Genomic DNA, 20,907 nt, shown 5'->3' on the forward strand with positions numbered 1-20,907 from the left:
CTTCCCATATCCACAGGTTTCCTTGAAAATATCTTTTTCAATGGGAAGAAAACTTGAAATACAAGGTATTGTTAGAAGCCGTGGCTTATTAAACTGGGATGTATGTACTTCTGGATATATCAGGCAATGTTTTACTGGGTATGAAAAGCATCTTACAGTTTCAATTTTAGCGATAGTGGTTATGGTAATTTAAAACATGTAAATATTAAGACACAGATTAGACTGTGTTGCACAAATGCAACGTTTCTGTGAAACGTTAGGAAAAAAAAACAAAGAAGCTTCCTGCTTACAGAGGCCTCCTTTAAGTTGCTTCCCTAGACCTTCCAGGGTACAAGGCATTTATTCTTCTTGGCCAGTAGGGATACTTGGACAGAAAATTTTGAGAAGCACTGAGCTACATGAAATATTTACATACAGCCTATTTCTCTTTTCCTTTTGCTTTAACTTATAGTTCATCATTTATAATTTAAAGGTTACTGATGCCCATTTTCAGGGAGGTAGCAAACTCCAGGTGTTGTGGGCCGTTTACCTGCACCTGTTACAGTGCAGCTCAGCAGCTCACAGAGATGCTCTTTAAAAACCTTCTTTAGATGAATGAATGGCTAATTATGAAAATTATGAAATGTGACGATGCTGATTATCTACTCAGTAGCAAAATTAAAGCTCTTTATCTCCCCCCCTTTTTTTTTGATGTTTATAGCCACTTTATTTTTTTTAATTGATGTATAGTTGATTTGCAATGTTGTGTTAGCTGCTGGTATATTCAGCTTTATTCTTTTTTTGAATTTTTGAAATTTATTTTTTATACAGCAGGTTCTTATTAGGTATCTATTTTATACATACTAGTGTATACATGTCAATCCCAATCTCCCAGTTCATCCCACCCCACCCCCAACACATTCCCCCTTTCTTTTTTTTTTTTAAACCCCACATTTGTTTATTTATTTATTTTTGCTGTGTTGGGTCTTCGTTTCTGTGCGAGGGCTGTCTCTAGTTGCGCCAAGCGGGGGCCACTCTTCATCGCGGTGCGCGGGCCTCTCACTATCGTGGCCTCTCTTGTTGCGGAGCACAGGCTCCAGACGCGCAGGCTCAGTAGTTGTGGCTCACGGGCACAGCTGCTCCGCGGCATGTGGGATCTTCCCAGACCAGGGCTCAAACCTGTGTCCCCTGCATTGGCAGGCAGATTCTCAACCACTGCGCCACCAGGGAAGCCCCCCCCTTTCTTTTTAATAATTAAAAGGAAAGCAGCAGGAAAGTCAATGTAAGCTCTGCTAGTAATGTAACTTCAATGTTGTAAACTTTAAAACAAGTGCATTATATTTTCATAGAAATTTATATCTAAGAAATCAGAACTGGAAGGAATCTAACAAGCCCTCTATGTAGCCTCCTTCTCAATGAAGAGTTCATTTTGTATCATCCTTGACACTGGCTCATCTCTGCTTAACCTCCTTTATTAGAAGGAGTCTCCTGCCGCTGGACAGCTCTGTGGAGGACAGTCTCGTCTGGCTCTGCTGAGGACCGTGGGTCTGGGTTCAGATTCTGGCTCTGTCGCAGGCTGTTCTCTTAACCTTTTTAAGCCTCAGTGTTTTGGTGCATAAATGTAGGTACATCCTCGCTGGACTGTTGTAGCAGTTATGTGAGATTATATAGCAAACCTCAGTGTGCTCTCGAGAAGTGTTAGTGATTCCTTCCAAAGGCGGTGAGACAGAGGCTCAGTACTAAGCCAGAGTCCGCTGCTTGGAGCGCCTACTTCCCTGCACTAGTTTGCTTCTGATGCCACAGAATTGGGTTAACTTTTCTTCCACGAGCCAGACTTCCAAACTGATGAAGAGCTGTCACGTGTATTCTTCAATTTCCCTTGTGTACGTTGAACATATCCGGGTCTTTCACGCGTTCCTCGTGGGACGTGGTTTTTAGAACCCTTACTCGCTTGTTAACTCACCTCTGGAAATTCTCCAGTTTAATCAGTATCTTTCCAGTGGGATGCCTGAAATATGATTCATTACTCAAAATGCATCAGATAAAAATTTCCAGTGGCGGTAAAATAAGGGATATGTCCTAGTATCTCTCCTATTTTAACATTCTTAATTATTCGGTGGCATTTTTAGGTGAGCTACGCTTGTTCTCCTGCTCTCTAGGAAAATAAGCATATGTAATACAGGTTACTTCTGTGTTTACAGACAGGGAGGTAGAAGAGCACTGTGGGTACGGCAGTGGCTTTGGAGACAGGATGCCTGTGTCAGAGCCCCAGCTCTGCCATGTCCCAGCTGAGTGACTGTGGACAAAGCTAAGCTTGCTGAACCTCCATTTTCTCATCAGTTCAAAAAAAAAAAAAAAAAAAGAGGAAACGGTAGCATCCACCTCACAGGGTTATTGTGAGAACTATATGACTTAATGCATGCAGATAACTAGAGTGTGGCTGTACAGAGTTAAGTGTTCAGTAAGTGCTAGTTATCATTATGCTTATTGGGAATCACCCTGATACTTTACCACTCCTGCAAAGAAAGTCTGCAGGACAATTATTCTAGAGCCAAAGTCACTACGTTTGTTAGAAAAACTCTTGTTTCTAACTCTGACTTCATAGCTTACGGATGATAGATGAAGCACATCAGCTCGCTTACCAGTCGACCTGGGTCAGTGTTTGTAACCACTCAGCCCTGGAGGTCGTATCAGGAGGGTGTGCTGCTCAAAGTTACATGTACTGCGAACACTGACTTGCTTTTAATGGCTGGGTGGGTGTTCGGGTGCACCTGATGTAAAGGTTTTCCAGGCTAAAATGACTGTGAGGCCGTGGAACAAACCCAGGTTACTGGCTGGGAGGATCCCAGGCCAGGTGCAGGGGCTCCTTTGCACCCCCGTGTGTGGTGTGGTGGCCTTCTCACAGCTCAGTTCCCACCCATGTGTGAAGTTCACATGACGCGTGACACCCGTCTCTGCATAGGGTTCATTTCATGGGTATCAGAAGAGACCAACTATCCGGGCAATTTTAGGGCATATAATCGAGGACCCTGACCCTCAAGGCCTTATGAAAACTCAGCTGAGAAAAAATTACAGAGGATCCCTGAAGGATATGCAGTTCATTCATTCCTAGATACTCTAAACAGTGCTTTCAGAACCATCTGTGGTGAAGGATCATTTGTTTTTTCATTAAAAAAACTTTCCAATCTCCTATGGACCAATATTGTATGAAATACAATGGAATTGTCACAGCACTGTCTTGGTATACTAGTTTCTCAATGTGTCTGCGATGACACTGAGTAGCCCTGCCTGAACTCTCCCCTTGGAATAAACCATCCGGGAGCCGTAGACTGGGACGGCATCCATCGGCCACCCTGGGACAATGCTTTTTCTGAATTGCACTTTGGTGAAATATCATTGGCCTCTATTGAAGAATCTTATTTTAGAGAGAAAACACTATCAAATGCTCTGCTGTATTATTTTAAGGATATTTCTCAGGATATAAATATTTTGTTCTTTATTCTTTTTTAACTTAATTTTTAACATCTTTATTGGAGTATAATTGCTTTGCAACGGTGTGTCAGTTTCTGCTGCATAACAAAGTGAATCAGCTATACGTATACATATATCCCCATATCCCCTCTGTCTTGCATCTCCCTCCCACCCTCCCTATCCCACCCCTCTAGGTGGTCACAAAGCTCCGATATGATCTCCCTGTGCTATGCGGCTGCTTCCCACTAGCTATCTATTTTACGTTTGGTAGTGTATATATGTCCATGCCACTCTCTCACTTTGTCCCAGCTTAACCTTACCCTCCCTGTGTCCTCAAGTCCATTCTCCACGTCTGTGTCTTTATTCCTGTCCTGCCCCTAGGTTCTTCATAACCTATTTTTTTTGATTCTATATATATGTGTTAGCATATGGTATTTGTTTTTCTCTTTCTGACTTACTTCACTCTGTATGACAGACTCTAGGTCCATCCACCTCACTACAAATAACTCAATTTCGTTTCTTTTTATGGCTGAGTAATGTTCCATTGTATATATGTGCCACATCTTCTTTATCCATTCATCTGTCGACGGACACTTAGGTTGCTTCCATGTCCTTGCTATTGTAAATAGAGCTGCAGTGAGCATTGTGGTACATGACTCTTTCTGAATTATGGTTTTCTCAGGACATATGCCCAGTAGTGGGATTGCTGGGTTGTATGGTAGTTCTATTTTTTAGTTTTTTAAGGAACCTCCATACTGTTCTCCATAGTGGCTGTATCAATTCACATTCCCACCAACAGTGCAAGAGGGTTCCCTTTTCTCCACACTCTCTCCAGCATTTATTGTTTGTAGATTTTTTGATGATGGCCATTCTGACCGGTGTGAGGTGATACCTCATTGTAGTTTTGATTTGCATTTCTCTAATGATTAGTGATGTTGAGCACCCTTCCATGTGTTTGTTGGCAATCTGTATGTCTTCTTTGGAGAAATGTCTATTTAGGTCTTCTGCCCATTTTTGGATTGGGTTGTTTGTTTTTCTGATATTGAGCTGCATAAGCTGCTGGTGTATTTTGGAGATTAATCCTTTGTCAGTTGCTTCATTTGCAAATATTTTCTCCTTTCTGAGGGTTGTCTTTTCATCTTGTTTATAGTAACCTTTGCTGTGCAAAAGCTTTGAAGTTTCATTAGGTCCCATTTGTTTGTTTTTGTTTTTATTTCCATTTCTCTAGGAGGTGGGTCAAAAAGGATCTTGCTGTGATTTATGTCATAGAGTGTTCTGCCTATGTTTTCCTCTAAGAGTTTGATAGTTTCTGGCCTTACATTTAGGTCTTTAATCCATTTTGAGTTTATTTTTGTGTATGGTGTTAGGAAGTTTTCTAATTTCATTCTTTTACACGTAGCTGTCCAGGTTTCCCAGCACCACTTATTGAAGAGGCTGTCTTTTCTCCACTGTATATTCTTGCCTCCTTTATCAAAGATAAGGTGACCATATGTGCATGGGTTTTTCTCTGGGCTTCTATCCTGTTCCATTGATCTATCTTTCTGTTTTTGTGCCAGCACCATACTGTCTTGATCACTGTAGCTTTGTAGTATAGTCTGAAGTCCGGGAGCCTGATTCCTCCAGCTCTGTTTTTCGTTCTCAAGATTGCTTTGACTATTTGGGGTCTTTTGTGTTTCCATACAAGTTGTGCAATTTTTTTGTTCTAGTTCTGTGAAAAATGCCATTGGTAGTTTTGCACTGAACCTGTAGATTGCTTTGGGCAGTATACTCATTTTCAGTGTTGATTCTTCCAATCCAAGAACACAGTATATCTCTCCATCTGTTTGTATCATCTTTAATTTCTTTCATCAGTGTCTTATAGTTTTCTGCATACAGGTCTTTTGTCTCCTTAGGCAGGTTTATTCCTAGGTATTTTATTCTTTTTGTTGCAATGGTAAATGGGAGTGTTTCCTTAATTTTCTGTTTCAGAATTTTCATTATTAGTGTGTATATAGGAATGCAAGAGATTTCTGTGCATTAATTTTGTATCCTGCTACTCTACCAAATTCATTGATTAGCTCTAGTAGTCTTCCGGTAGCATCTTTAGGATTCTCTAGTACAGTATCATGTCATCAGCATTACTTCTTCTTTTCCGATTTGGATTCCTGTTCTTTTTCTTCTCTGACTGCTGTGGCTAAAACTTCCAAAACTATGTTGAATAAGAGTGGTGAGAGTGGGCAACCTTGTCTTGTTCCTGATCTTAGTGGAAATGCTTTCAGTTTTTCACCATTGAGAATGATGCTGGCTGTGGGTTTGTCATATATGGCCTTTATTATGCTGAGGTAAGTTCCCTTTATGCCTACTTTTTGGAGGGTTTTTATCATAAATGGGTGTTGAATTTTGTCAGAATCCTTGCATTCATGGGATAAATCCCACTATGATCCTTTTAATGTGCTGATGGATTCTGTTTGCTAGTATTTCTTTTTTTTTTTTTTACGGTACGCGGGCCTCTCACTGTTGTGGCCTCTCCCTGTTGTGGCCGCCTCTCCCGTTGCGGAGCACAAGCTCCGGACGTGCAGGCTCAGCGACCATGGCTCATGGGCCCAGCCGCTCTGTGGCAGGTGGGATCTTCCTGGACTGGGGCACGAACCCGTGTCCCCTGCATTGGCAGGTTTACTCTCAACCACTGTGCCATCAGGGAAGCCCTAGCCTTTATTTTAAAGTCTACTTTGTCTGATAGGAGAATTGCTACTCCAGCGTTCTTTTATTTCCATTTGCATGGAATATCTTTTTCCATCCCGTCACTTTCAGTCTGTATGTGTCCCTAGGTCTGAAGTGCACCTCTTGCAGACAGCACATGTTTCTGTATCCATTCAGCCAGTCTTTGTTTTGGTTGGAGCATTTAATACATTTACATCTAAGGTAATTATTGATATGTATGTTCCAATTACCATTTTCTTAATTGTTTTGGGTTTGTTATTGTAGGTCTTTTCTTTCTCTTGTGTTTCCTGCCTAGAGAAGTTCCTTCAGCATTTGTTGTAAAGCTGGTTTGGTGGTGCTGAATTCTGTTAGCTTTTGCTTGTCTGTAAAGGTTTTAATTTCTCCGTCCAATCTGAATGAGATCCTTGCTGGGTAGAGTAATCTGGTTTTTAGGTTCTTCCCTTTCATCACTGTAAATATGTCCTGCCACTCCCTTCTGGCTTGCAGAGTTTCTGCTCAAAGATCAGCTGTTAACCTTATGGGATTCCCTTCTATGTTATTTGTTGCTTTTCCCTTGCTGCTTTTAATTCTTTGTATTTAATTTTTGATAGTTTGATTAACATGTGTCTTGGTATGTTTCTCTTTGGATTTATCCTGTATGGGACTCTCTGTCCTCTTGGAGTTGATTATTTCCTTTCCCATATTAGGGAAGTTTTCAACTATAATCCCTTCACATATTTTCTCAGTCCCTTTCTTTTTCTCCTCTTCTTCTGGGACCCCTGTAATTCGAATGTTGGTGAGTTTAATGTTGTCCCAGAGGTCTCTGAGACTGTCCTCAATTCATTTCATTCTTTTTTCTTTATTCTGCTCTGTGGTAGTTATTTCCAGTATTTTATCTTCCAGGTCACTTATCCGTTCTTCTGCCTCAGTTATTCTGCTATTGATTCCTTCTAGAGGATTTTTAATTTCATTTATTGTGGTGTACATCATTGTCTGTTTGCTCTTTAGTTCTTCTAGGTCCTTGTTAAATGTTTTTTGTATTTTCTCCATTCTATTTCCAAGATTTTGGATCATCTTTACTATCATCACTCTGAATTCTTTTTCAGGTAGACTGCCTATTTCCTCTTCATTTGTTCAGTGTCGTGGGTTTTTACCTTCTTCATCTGCTGTGTATTTCTGTCTTCTCATTGCCTAAGTTACTGCGTTTGCGGTCTTCTTTTCACAGGCTGCAGGTTCTGTTTTTGGTGTCTGCTCCAAGTGGCTAAGGTTGGTTCAGTGGGTTGTGTAGGCTCCTAGTGGAGGAGACTGGTGCCTGTGTTCTGGTGGGTGAGGCTGGATCTTGTCTTTCTGGTCGACAGGACCGTCCGTGTCCAGTGGTGTGTTTTGGGGTGTCTGTGACCTTATTATGATTTTAGGCAGCCTCTTTGCTAATGGGTGGGGTTGTGTTCCTGTCTTGCTAGTTGTTTGGCATGGCCTGTCCAGCACTGGATCTTGCTGGTCACTGAGTTTAGCTGGGTCTTAGCATTGAGATGGAGATCTCTGGGAGAGCTTTCGCTGACTGATATTATGTGAAGCCGGGAGGTCTCTGGTGGACCAGTGTCCTGAACTCGGCTCTCCCACCTCAGAGACTCAGGCCTGACACCCAGCTGGAGCACCAAGACCCTGTCAGCCACACGGCCAGGTATGTGGGGAGAGTCTTGCCTATTGGGAAGTCTGTGGTCTTCTGCCGGCATTCTGTAGGAGTTGTTCCATATGTAGATGTATATCTGATGCATTTGTGGGGAGGAAGGTGATCTCCTCGTCTTACTCCTCCGCCATCTTGAAGGTCCTCCCTGTTCTTTATTCTTAGTGATGCTTCAAGGAACAACTTTCTCTATGGACTTAGTATCAGGAAGGGTTGTGCTTTTTCCAGCAACTGATTCTTTTTACTTACAGTCACTCTGGGTCTTGGTTACTAATTGTAGTTTTCTTACTTCCGAAACCTTAGGGTCTAATTTGTGGTCACTTCTAGCATGTGCAAAGGATTTTATATATTCCTTTTGTTCTCATGTTTACTTCATGCCTGTCTTACTTTCTTAACTTTATTTTTCTTAAATGTTTTTAAAATTTTTGCTGTATTGAAGGTGTACAAGCCTCTTAGTAAATAATTTTAAGAATAAGAGACATAAATACATAATGAATGGAGAGCAGAGCACAGTGGAAGTTTTGGTTCTACGATGCGGCCTAAATTTGCCTTATCTTTTACAGCAGCAGCATACTGTTCGCTTATACAAAGCTCTTCACCATCGAAACTCCTAAAGTTTTTCTGTAGGTACTACAGCTACTAGCTCCCTACTTGATTGAGGTTGATTTTTGAATATCAACGTAGGATTCTGTGATTATTAACTTCTTGTTTCTAGACTTATATTTTAATGTTTGGTGTGATCTGTGCATCCCAACTGTGTATCATCTATAGATCTGATAAGTCCTCTTGTATGACTGCAATAGGACCATATGACATTCACTTTGTAAGTGAATCTTACTTTAGGAAGGGATGCTTCTGAACTCATTCTACAAGGCCAGCATCAGCCTGATACCAAAACCAGACAAAGACACTTTATAAAAATCTACAAACTCATAGAAAAAGAGATCAGCTCTGTGATTACCAGAGGCGGGGGGTGGGGGGGACCTGGATGAAGGTGGTCAAAAAAGGTACAAACTTACAGTTATAAGAAGTTATAAGATAAGTAAGTACTAGGAATGCCATGTATAACATGATAAGTATAATCAACACTGCAGCATGTTGTATATGGAAGCTGAGAGTAAATCCCAAGAGCTCTCATCACAAGGAACGTATTTTTTTTCTATAATTTTGCGTCTGTATGAGATTATCACAGTAAGTTTAGTGAACATCCATCATTTCATGATGTACGTAAGTCAGATCACACTGTACACCTTAAACTTATCAGTGCTATATGTCGATTATAAGGCCGGAAGAAAAAAGGACAGTGGTGTAAGAGGAGAAAAGGTCCATTTAATATATATATTAATATATGTTAATATTAATATATATGTATAAAATTGATGAAAACTGTTCAATGGCACAGGAGCTGAGAAGCTGAGAAACAGGATCCTATTCCAGGCTCTAAAAGACAATCTTTACTTTCCAGCCACATTATAATGTGTAAAAATTTTAAACTGTATTTGTATGAGTCTTGGTTTAAGTGGTAACTTTAACATTATTTAGCCCTCAACAACCAATTCAGCACAACGTCTGTAAATGCAATTCCAAAATAAAACACAGATATCACCAAGCAGCCCTCATAAGGCCACCCAACTCTACTCTTCTTGCAGGACATTTGTGAAATCTTCACAAAATAAGCGTGTGCAGACACATAATTTCCCACTCATGAGCTAACCACTGTTTTTCATTAAAATTATTTAAGTCTTAAGTCTTAAGTAATATATCAGAATTAATCAGGAGACTAACAGAGTTCATAATGCAAATGTGGGATACTTTCTAGGTTTTGAGAGCTTTTGTGGAAACAAGTTTCTAAACAGACGTAACATTTTTACCATATAGTAATGTTCATTCTGTACCTAAAGCTGCAGACAATGACTAGTGTAGAAGGGAAGGGCGAGAGGAGGGCAGAGCACATTTCCCTCCTCTAAGTCCCCCTTCACGCCTCAGTCCGCGCCCTGCTGTGCTGCCCTCTCCCGCTGACTCCACAGCACCCACTGCCACCTCCTGCCTCGAGTTCCATTTCTACTTCTCTCAGGTAGAGTGTCTTCATCTCCTCCTTTCCTTGTGCACATGGTACCCCGTACCCTTTATCATTCCCTTGTTAACTGTGCAGACATTCACCAGAAAGCTGAAGTGTTTTCAGGTTGTATGTCTGGTTAATGCATGCTATTCTGATGAGGAAATTTGGAGTATGTCCTATTGACTTGCTATACTTTAGTATACTTGCTATACTTTATACTTGCTATACTTTAGTCAAAGATTAAGATTCCAGTAAAATACCATTTACAAGCAGAAGATTTCTCCAGATTAGTCTTTATCCTAAAAGAAAAGCAGCATTTCTAATCATGTGTGTCGATCGCATGTGATACTAATTTATTACCGTAATTGCTATGATATTCACCATAGACAAAGAAAACAAATATTTACCACTGTGGATTCTTAAGTGCTCTTTTAGATGGTGTTTGTATTTGAAAGCTTTTCCACATTCAGTGCACTTGAATTTACGATTACCCCCAGACTGCGTCACATGTCTCTGTAAGAAAGAATTGGTGTTTTATTTATAAAGCAAAAAGGCTTTAGAGATAAAGAACATCCAATCTACTAAAAGTAAGGTTTTGGTGATTCTCAAATTTTAACAGTCACAAAAATCTAACACTAGGAATATTACCAAAAGGAGGTTGATCATGGCAACAGAATTTTGACATAAAGGAAAATCTCCACTTCCTAAAGGATCAGAAGTGTGAAGCAGCACAGCATTAGCACAAACACTACGCACTTCGCTAGGAACTAGAGGCCACGTCGCCTGCAGTCTGATTCACAGATAACGGAACCGCAGTCGAGAACATCCGTCATCTGTCTGTAGCACAGTTACTACGCAGAAGAAAGGGCCGGGCTTTTTCAGCACCGTAGCCTGTCTCTAGTAAGTTTGGTATTTCCAAAATGTACCTTAATCTGATGATTTAAAAAGTACTTCCATGTTTTTCAGCCCAATATGGGTGGTTGTACTAGCCTTCTGCCTGGCTTACCAAATCCCCACTTCTGTATACTTCGAATCTATCCTGTACCCTCTATTACTCTTACAGAAGCACCACTGGAATTGAACTATTCAACCAATTCTGCTCATAGATTTCTAGAGGATTCCTCTCCACCTCTGAACCCAGATTCTACTACTACAGACGCCAGGTTCATAGCCCCTGAGTTTCCAGGCTTCTTCGCCAGTCCCCTCTCAGGAGCCTATGTCCCAGTCGTCCAGTGGGTCCCAACCTCCTGCACATGTACTGCTCTTCGCCTCCTTGCTCTGATTTATACTATGCCTTACTTCCTGGCTCTGCTTCCCCTGAATTCTGACAGTTAAGATTCTACCCATCTGTCAAAGGCTCAAGCTCTGCTTGCTGCGTGCTCTCCCTCACTGGACTCTCCCTTCTTCTGTCCTTCGTACAGGAAGGACAGAGAATGAGCACGTACCATGCTCTCCTTCACCCAAACCCCTGGCTTTGAAACCGAACATACGGTGACAACTCCCAAATGTCTCTCGCTCGACGTCTCCCATCCCCTCAATGCCAGGCCCTCACAGCCGGCCGCTCCCTCGATGGTCCCCACTGGGAAGCAACAGGCCACTATCAACAGGCCTGCGGTGACGCCTGCATTTCTCTCCTGGAAGAGTCGGCCCGGCCCTCCCCTCGTGTGTCTCTTACCTCTGTGAATAACCCCCTCATTGATCTGATCATCATTTAAGCCCTGAACTTCGGAGGAATCCCCGATCCCTCTCTTTCCCTCAGACCCTTGTTCAATCCCTCAGCAAGCCACCCTGCACCCACGGTCCCTAACGATGTTGCGTCCGCCACACCGACCACCTCTGGCCTAGACCACAGCCTCTAAGTGGGCTCCCTGCTTCCTTCTTGTCTCTCTCAGTCTACTTTCCACCCAGGAGCCCGAGCTGCCTTAGAATCTAAAGACAAAATGCAGTATCTTTCAGTGGCTTCCCTATCACACTTATTCTCAGAAAGGTCTCCCTACCCTGTAAAAAAAGAAAAACTTTCTATCCTCTTCCTCTATTTTTTCATCATTCTACCTGCTTGTATAGCTTACATTTCGGTCACCTACTAATACACGCCTTCTACGGGCAGGGACTTGGCTCATCTTGTTCACTATTGTGCCTTTAACACCTACAACAGGCCTCATACAGAATCGAAACTCAGACACTTTTCAAAGGCCAGCAAGGCAGATGGTCTGCCCTTTGGTCCTAACCTAAATTGTTCCCAATTCTGTTTCTCACATTATTACATTTATCACAGCTCCTTTCTGACGTTGGTCTGACTACATACTTCACATATAAAACCGACTACCTTTGCAAAACCCATCGGACAAATCCTCACAGAAAGTGGCCTTCACCCTCATCAGAGATCTTACAATTTTATAGCAGCATCTCCTGCTTTCCCCACCAGTTCCATCTGTCCTCTGAAGGTCCCCTCCTTTGACAAGGGCCCTCAGGGTAGAGGATGTGGGGCAGCAGAGGCAGGACGGAGCTGCTCCCCAAACATCACCTGGCAGGCCCTTTCCCCAGGGCTTGTCTATAGCATGGTCATGTCGGGACACCAGGGTGGCAAGAGCATGCGTCTGTATTGTCCCTGACAAGACTCGTGCGGGGCAGATGCGAACAGATGGGCTTTGTCTTCCGTGTGTCAGTTTTCTCCCCTCCTGGCGCTCGCTCCACCCCAAGTGCCCTGCGTGGACTGACCCACCTAAGGAGAAGCTTGGTTCTTGCTCCCTGCCTGCCACCCTCCCACACCCCTTATCTTAGTTCGTGAGTGTTGTCCCCAGAGTCCTGAGAAGACAGGCTGACCCTTCTCATCATTCTGTTGCAGTTTTCTGGTTTGGGGTAACTTGTCCTCTAGGGGATGTGTGACTTAGGTGCACACAGAGCAGACTCTCATGCACTCAGGTGGACAGATGTTCACATCCTTGGATATAAGAAACTGGACATAGCCTCAACATACCCTGTGCAGCTGAATATTTACTTGACTTTTAAATCTAGAATTAAGTAGCTAAATTTCATTACTTGCAGTTGATAGTTATCAGGATCTTATAAAAGGACAACTGGCAAAAGCTTCTTTAACTTTAACCTGTACTTAAGTACAGAGCCAACAATTTAAATATAACTTACACTTACAGGATAGTCTTGGTCTGTGCTTCTAGAAATTGAGGCAAAGTGAAACAAGTAGAATAAACCATATGAAAATTGAATCTTCAGATTAAAAATGGTTTAGAGTCTAAACTTTAGATTTTTAGAGGCATGCAGTTTATGTAATCAGTTGTTTTCTCTACACTGAACATTCCAGTAGTATGTATTCTGAAATCCTAAACGTAAGAGAAATATTTGTTATGGTATAAGCAAAACAATTAAATTGAGATGAAAGGGACCTACCTGAAAAAGAAAACTTAGTTACCTCTAACATAGTGTTCATATGTGCTTTTAAAATCAGAAATGACCAGATAATCCAAATGAATAATCACTTTCCTTTTCATAAGGCTGTAGACCAGACACATCACCTAAATTTTTCAGTATATTAAAACCCTCGCCTTCTGTGGAGGGGTGAGTTCTCAGTGTGGAAATTTCGTGAATGCAGTCATTCCACTTACTTGATCTCTTCCTGATTTGTGGGAGGTCATGTGACGTTCGAGCTGGGTTCTGTACGCAAAGGTGTAACTGCACAGGGAGCAACTGAAGTTGTCTTCGTTCTTTTCATGGCGATATTTAATGTGTTCTTTCAGAGAGGTAAAGCGTTTATATCCTCTGTCACAATATGGGCAGGTGAGTAACTGGGAAAATGCATCTGGTGTTCCTGTAAAAGAAGGATCATATATTTTAAAGTTAAAACGTTAAAAAAATATTGCCAGGACAGACTGTCAAGATGGCGGAAGAGTAAGACGTGGAGATCACCTTCCTCCCCACAGATACACCAGAAATACATCTACACGTGGAACAGCTCCTACAGAACACCTGCTGAATGCTGGCAGAAGACCTCAGACCTCCCAAAAGGCAAGAAACCCCCCATGTACCTGGGTAGGGCAAACGAAAAAAGGAAAAACAGAGACAAAAGAATAGGGACGGGATCTGCACCAGGGGGAGGGAGCTGTGAAGGAGGTAAGGTTTCCACACACTAGGAAGCCCCTTCGCGGGCGGAGACTGCGAGTGGCGGAGGAGAGCGCAGCCACAGGGGTGCGGAGGGCAAAGCGGGGAGATTCCTGCACAGAGGGTCGGTGCCGACCGGCACTCACCAGCCCGAGAGGCTCGTCTGCTCACCCGCCAGGGCGGGTGGGGCTGGGAGCTGAGGCTCGGGCTTCGGCCGGATCGCAGGGAGAGGACTGGGGTTGGCGGCATGAACACAGCCTGCAGGGGGTTAGTGCGCCACGGCTGGCCGGGAGGGATTCGGGGAAAAGTCTGGACCTGCCAAAGAGGTAAGAGACCATTGTTTCCTGGTGCGCGAGGAGAGGGGATTAAGAGCGCTGCTTAAAGAAGCTCCAGAGACGGGCGTGAGCCGCGGCTAAAAGTGCGGACGCCAGAGACGCTAAGGCTGCTGCCGCCACCAAGAAGCCTGTGTGCGAGCACAGGTTACTATCCACACCTCCCTCCCAGGAGCCTGTGCAGCCCACCACTGCCAGGGTCCCGGGATCCAGGGACAACTCCCCCGGGAGAACGCACGGCGCGCCTCAGGTTGGTGCAACATCCTGCACCAGCGGCCGCAGGCCCGCCCCGCACTCTGTGCCCCTCCCTTCCCCTGGCCTGAGTGAGCCAGAGCCCCCGAATCAGCGGCTCCTTTAACCCCGTCCTGTCTGAGCGAAGAACAGACGCCCTCCAGCGACCTACACGCAGAGGCGGGGCCAAATCCAAAGCTGAGCCCCTGTGAGCTGTGCAAACAAAGAAGGGAAAGGGGAATCTCTCCCAGCTGCCTCAGGAGCAGCGGATTAAATGTCCACCATCAACGTGATGTACCTGCATCTGTGAAATACCTAATTAGACAACATATCATCCCAAATTGAGAAGGTGGACTTTGGGAGCAACTGTAGACTTGGGTTTGGTTTTATGTTTATCTTAGTTTAGTGTTTAGAGCTTGTTATCACTGGGTTTTTTTTTTTTTTGCGGTACGCAGGCCTCTCACTGTTGTGGCCACTCCGGACGCGCAGGCTCAGCAGCCATGGCTCACGGGCCCAGCCGCTCCGCGGCATGTGGGATCTTCCCAGACCAGGACATGAACCCAAGTCCCCTGCATCAGCAGGCAGACTCTCAACCTCTGCACCACCAGGGAAGCCCACTGGTAGATTTTTTATTGATTTGGTTGCTCTCTTCCTTTTAGATATTTTTCTTTTTCTCTTTTTGTGAGTGTGTATGTGTTTGCTTCTTCGTGTGATTTTGTCTGTACAGCTTTGCTTTACCATTTGTCCTACGGTTCTGTCTGTCTAGTATAGTTTTGAGCACTTGTTATAATTGGGGGATTTGTTTTATGGTTTGGTTGCTCTATTCTTTCTTTCCCCTTTTTTTAAATTACTTTTTAATTCATTTTTAATAATTAAAAACTTCTTATTTTAATAACTTTCTTTTCTTTTTTCTTTTTTTTCCTCCCTTTTCTTCTGAGCTGTGTGGCTGACAGGGTCTTGGTGCTCCAGCTGGGTGTCAGGCCTGTGCCTCTGGGGTGGGAGAGCTGAGTTCAGGACACTGGTCCACCAGAGACCTCCCGGCTTCACATAATATCAGTCAGCGAAAGCTCTCCCAGAGATCTCCATCTCAACGCTAAGACTCAGCTCCACTAATGACCAGCAATCTCTAGTGCTCGACAGGCCATGCCAAACAACTAGCAAGACAGGAACAACCCAACCCATTAGCAGAGAGGCTGCCTAAAATCGTAAGTAGAGAGGCTGCCTAAAATCATAAGTCCACAGACACCCCAAAACACACCACTGGACATGGTCCTCCTGCCCAGCAGAAAGACAAGATCCAGCCTCATCCACCAGAACACAGGCACTAGTCCCCTCCACCAGGAAGCCTACACAACCCCACTGAATCAACCTTACCCACCGCGGGCAGACACCAAAAACAACAGGAACTACGAACATGCAGCCTGCGAAAAGGAGACCCCCAAAACAGCAAGTTAAGCAAAGTGAGAAGACAGAGAAACACACAGCAGATGAAAGAGCAAGGTAAAAACCCACCAGACCAAACAAGTGAAGAGGAAATAGGCAGTCGACCTGAAAAAGAATTCAGAGTAATGATAGTAAAGATGATCCAAAATCTTGGAAATAGAATGGAGAAAATACAAGAAACGTTTAACAAGGACCTAGAAGAACTAAAGAGCAAACAGACAATGAAAAACAGATAAGTGACATGGAAGATAAAATAGTGGAAATAACTACCACAGAGCAGAAAAAAGAATGAAATGAATTGAGGACAGAAGAAGAAGAGGAGAAAAAGAAAGGGATGTCCAAGAAAATACTTGAAGAGATTATAGCTGAAAACTTCCCTAATGTAGGAAATAATCAAGTCCAGGAAGCGCAGAGTCCCATACAGAAACATGTCAAGACACACATTAATTAAACTAGAAAAAATTAAATACAAAGAAAATATATTAAAAGCAGCAAGGGGAAAACAACAAATAACATACAAGGGAATCCCCATAAGGTTAACAGCTGATCTTTCAGCAGAAACTCTGCAAGCCAGAAGGGAGTGGCAGGACATATTTAAAGTGATGAAAGGGAAAAACCTACAACCAAGAGTACTCTACCCAGCAAGGGTCTCATTCAGATTCGATAAGAGAAATTAAAACCTCTACAGACAAGCAAGAGCTAAGAGAATTCACCACCAAACTAGCTTTACAACAAATGCTAAAGGAACTTCTCTAGGCAGGAAACACAAGAGAAGGAAAAGACCTACAATAACAAACCCAAAACAATTACGAAAATGGTAATAGGAACATACATATCTATAACTAGCTTCAATGTAAATGGATTAAATGCTCCAACCAAAAGACATAGACTGGCTGAATGGACACAAAAACAAGACCCATATATATGCTGTCTACAAGAGACCCACTTCAGACCTAGGCACACATACAGACTGAAAGTGAGGGGATGGAAAATGATACTCCATGCACATGGAAACCAAAAGAGAGCTGGAGTAGGAATACTCATATCAGACAAAATAGACTTTAAAATAAGGACTATTAAAAGAGACAAAGAAGGACACTACATAATGATCAAGGGATCAATCCAGGAAGAAGATACAGCAATTGTAAATATTTATCCACCCAACATAGGAGCACCTCAATACATAAGGCAAATGCTAACAACCATAAAGGGGAAATCGACAGTAACACAATCATAGTAGGGGATTTTAACACCCCACTTTCACCAATGGACAGATCATCCAAAATGAAAATAAATAAGGAAACACAAGCTTTAAATGATACATTAAACAAGATGGACTTAATTGATATTTATAGGACATTCCATCCAAAAACAACAGAATACACTTTCTTCTCAAGTGCTCGTGGAACATTCTCCAGGATAGATCATACCTTGGGTCACAAATCAAGCCTTGGTAAGTTTAAGAAAACTGAAATTATATCAAGTATCTTTTCTGACCACAATGCTATGAGATTAGATATGAATTACAGGAAAAAAAAAACCATGGAGGCTAAACAATACACTACTAAATAACTATAACTAAGATCACTAAAGAAATCGAAGAGGAAATCCAAAAATACCTAGAAACAATGACAGTGAAAACACAACGGCCCAAACACAACGACCCAAAACCTATGGGATGCAGCAAAAAGCAGTTCTAAGAGGGAGGTTTATAGCAGTACAATCCTACCTCAAGAAACAAGAAACATCTCAAATAAACAACCTAACCTTACACCTAAAGCAATTAGAGAAAGAAGAACAAAAAAATCCAAAAGTTAGCAGAAGGAAAGAACTCATAAACATCAGATCAGGTATAAATGAAAAAGAGATGAAGGAAACAGTAGCAAAGATCAGTAAAATTAAAAGCTGGTTCTTTGAGAAGATAAACAAAATTGATACACTATTAGCCAGACTCTTCAAGAAAAAAAAGGGAGAAGACTCAATAGAATTAGAAATGAAAAAGGAGACACGTGACACTGCTGAAATACAAAGGATCATGAGAGATTACTACAAGCAACTCTATGCCAATAAAATGGACAACCTGGAAGAAAGGGACAAATTCTTAGAAATGCGCAACCTGCCAAGACTGAATCAGGAAGAAACAGAAAATATGAACAGACCAATCACAAGCACTGAAATTGAAACTGTGATTAAAAATCTTCCAACAAAGAAAAGTCCAGGACCAGATGGCTTCACAGGCGAATTCTATCAAACATTTAGAGAAGAGCTAACACCTAACCTTGTTAAACTCTTCTGAGGGAGGAACATTCCCCAAACTCATTCTACAAGGCCACCCTCACCCTGATACCAAAACCAGACAAAGATGTCACAAAGAAAGAAAACTACAGGCCAACACCACTGATGAACATAGGTGCAAAAGTCCTCAACAAAATACTAGCAAACAGAATCCACAGCACATTAAAAGGATCATACACCATGATCAGTTGGGGTTTTTTCTAGGATTGCAAGGATTCTTCAGTGTACGCAAATCAGTCAATGTGATACATCCTATTAACAAACTGAAAGAGAAAAAGCTTTCGACAAAATTCAACACCCAACACCCATTTCCCTCCAGAAAGTAGGCGTAGAGGGAACTTACCTCAACATAATGAAGGCCATATATGACAAGCCCACAGCCAACATCATTCTCAATGGTGAAAAACTGAAACCATTTCCTCTAAGATCAGGAACAAGACAAGGGTGTCCACCCTCACCACTATTATTCAATATAGTTTCGTAAGTTTTAGCCACAGCAATCAGAGAAGAAAAAGAAATAAAAGGAATCCAAATCGGAAAAGAAGTAAAGCTGTCACTGTTTGCAGATGACATGATACTATACATAGAGAATCCTAAAGATGCTCCCAGAAAACTACGAGAGCTAATCAGTGAATTTGGTAAAGCAGCAGGTTACAAAATTAATGCACAGAAGTCTCTTGCATTCCTCCCATTTACCATTGCAACAAAAAGAATAAAACACCTAGGAATAAACCTACCTAAGGAGACAAAAGACCTGTATGCAGAAAAGTATAAGACACTGATGAAAGAAATTAAAGATGATACAAACAGATGGAGGGATATACCATGTTCTTGGATTGGAAGAATCAACACTGTGAAAATGACTATACTACCCAAAGCAATCTACAGATTCAACGCCATCCCTATCAAACTACCACTGGCATTTTTCACAGAACTAGAACAAAAAATTTCACAATTTGTATGGAAACACAAAAGACCCCGAATAGCCAAAGCAGTCTTGAGAAAGAAAAATGGAGCTGGAGGAATCAGGCTCCTGGACTTCAGACTTATACTACAAAGCTACAGTAATCAAGACAGTATGGTACTGGCACAAAACCAGAAATATAGATCAATGGAACAGGATAGAAAGCCCAGAGATAAACCCAGGCACATATGGTCCCCTTAATTTTCATAAAAGGAACCAAGAATACAATGGAGAAAAGACAGCCTCTTCAATAAAGTGGTGCTGGGAAAACTGGACAGCTACATGTGAAAGAATGAAATTAGAACACTCCCTAACACCATACACAAAAATAAACTCAAAATAGATTAAAGAATGTAAGGCCAGACACTATAAAACTCTTAGAGGAAAACATAGGCAGAACACTCTATGACATAAATCACAGCAAGATCCTTTTTGACACACCTTCTGGAGAAGTGGAAATTAAAACAAAAATAAACAAATGGGACCTAATGAAACTTAAAACTTGCACAGCAAAGGAAACCATAAGGTGAAAAGACAACCCTCAGAATGGGAGAAAATATTTGTAAATGAAGCAACTGACAAAGGATTAATCTCCAACATCTACAAGCAGCTCATGCAGCTCAATATCAGAAAAACAAACAACCCAATCCAAAACTGGGCAGAAGACCTATTTCTCCAAAGAAGATATACAGATTGCCAACAAACACATGAAAGGATGCTCAACATCACTAATTACTAGAGAAATGCAAACCAAAACTACAATGAGGTATCACCTCACACCAGTCAGAACGGCCATCATCAAAAAATCTACCAATAATAAGTGCTGGAGAGGGTGTGGAGAAAAGGGAACCCTCTTGTACTGTTGGTGGGAATGTATATTGATACAGCCACTATGGAAAACATTATGGAGTTTCCTTAAAAAACTACAAATAGAACTACCATATGACCCAGCAATCCCACTACTGGGCATATATACCCTGAGAAAACCATACTTCAAAAAGAGTCATGTAATACCTACACTGTTCATTGCAGCTCTATTTACAATAGCCAGGACATGGAAGCAGTAGTCTCAGTGTCCATTGACAGATGAATGGATAAAGAAGATGTGGCACATATATACAATGGAATATTACTCAGCCACAAAAAGAAATGAAATTGAGTTATTTGTAGTGAGGTGGATGGACCTAGAGTCTGTCAAACAGAGTGAAGTGAGTCAGAAAGAGAAAAACAAGTCCAAGTACAGGAATAAAGATGCAGACATAGAGAAGGGACTTGAGGACACAGGGAGGGGGAAGGGTAAGCTGGGTGGGACAACATGAGAGAGTGGCATGGACATATATACACTACCAAATGTAAGGTAGATAGCTAGTGGGAAGCAGCCGCATAGCACAGGGAGATCAGCTCGGTGCTTTGTGTCCACCTCGAGGGGTGGGATAGGGAGGGTGGGAGGGAGAAGATATGGGAATGTACGTATATGTATAACTGATTCACTTTGTTATACAGCAGAAAGTAACACACCACAGTAAAGCAATCATACACCAATAAAGATGTTACAAAAAAAAATTATGCTTTGTATTTGATCCTCAAAACAACACACTGATCTCCCCCTCTATTTTATAAAGAGAGAACGTGAGGCCCAGAAAAGGCTAAATAACTT

At 42.1% G+C, this 20,907-nt stretch overlaps 1 protein-coding gene across 10 annotated transcripts in view; it reads right to left on the reverse strand.

Annotated features, from left to right (window-relative positions):
• Positions 1-20,907, reverse strand: part of ZEB1 (zinc finger E-box binding homeobox 1) — a 194,020-nt gene that overhangs the window by 6,908 nt on the left and 166,205 nt on the right. For all 10 annotated transcript variants that reach the window (XM_073801737.1, XM_073801732.1, XM_073801735.1 and 7 more), the window contains 2 exons: positions 13,493-13,695; positions 10,280-10,385 (listed from right to left, as the gene is read on the reverse strand). In XM_073801737.1, the coding sequence (XP_073657838.1) occupies positions 10,280-10,385; positions 13,493-13,695 (309 nt within the window). The remainder of the gene's footprint in view (positions 1-10,279; positions 10,386-13,492; positions 13,696-20,907) is intronic.

Source organism: Tursiops truncatus, chromosome 2 (genome assembly GCF_011762595.2).
Source record: "Tursiops truncatus isolate mTurTru1 chromosome 2, mTurTru1.mat.Y, whole genome shotgun sequence".
NCBI classification, from domain to species: domain Eukaryota; kingdom Metazoa; phylum Chordata; class Mammalia; order Artiodactyla; family Delphinidae; genus Tursiops; species Tursiops truncatus.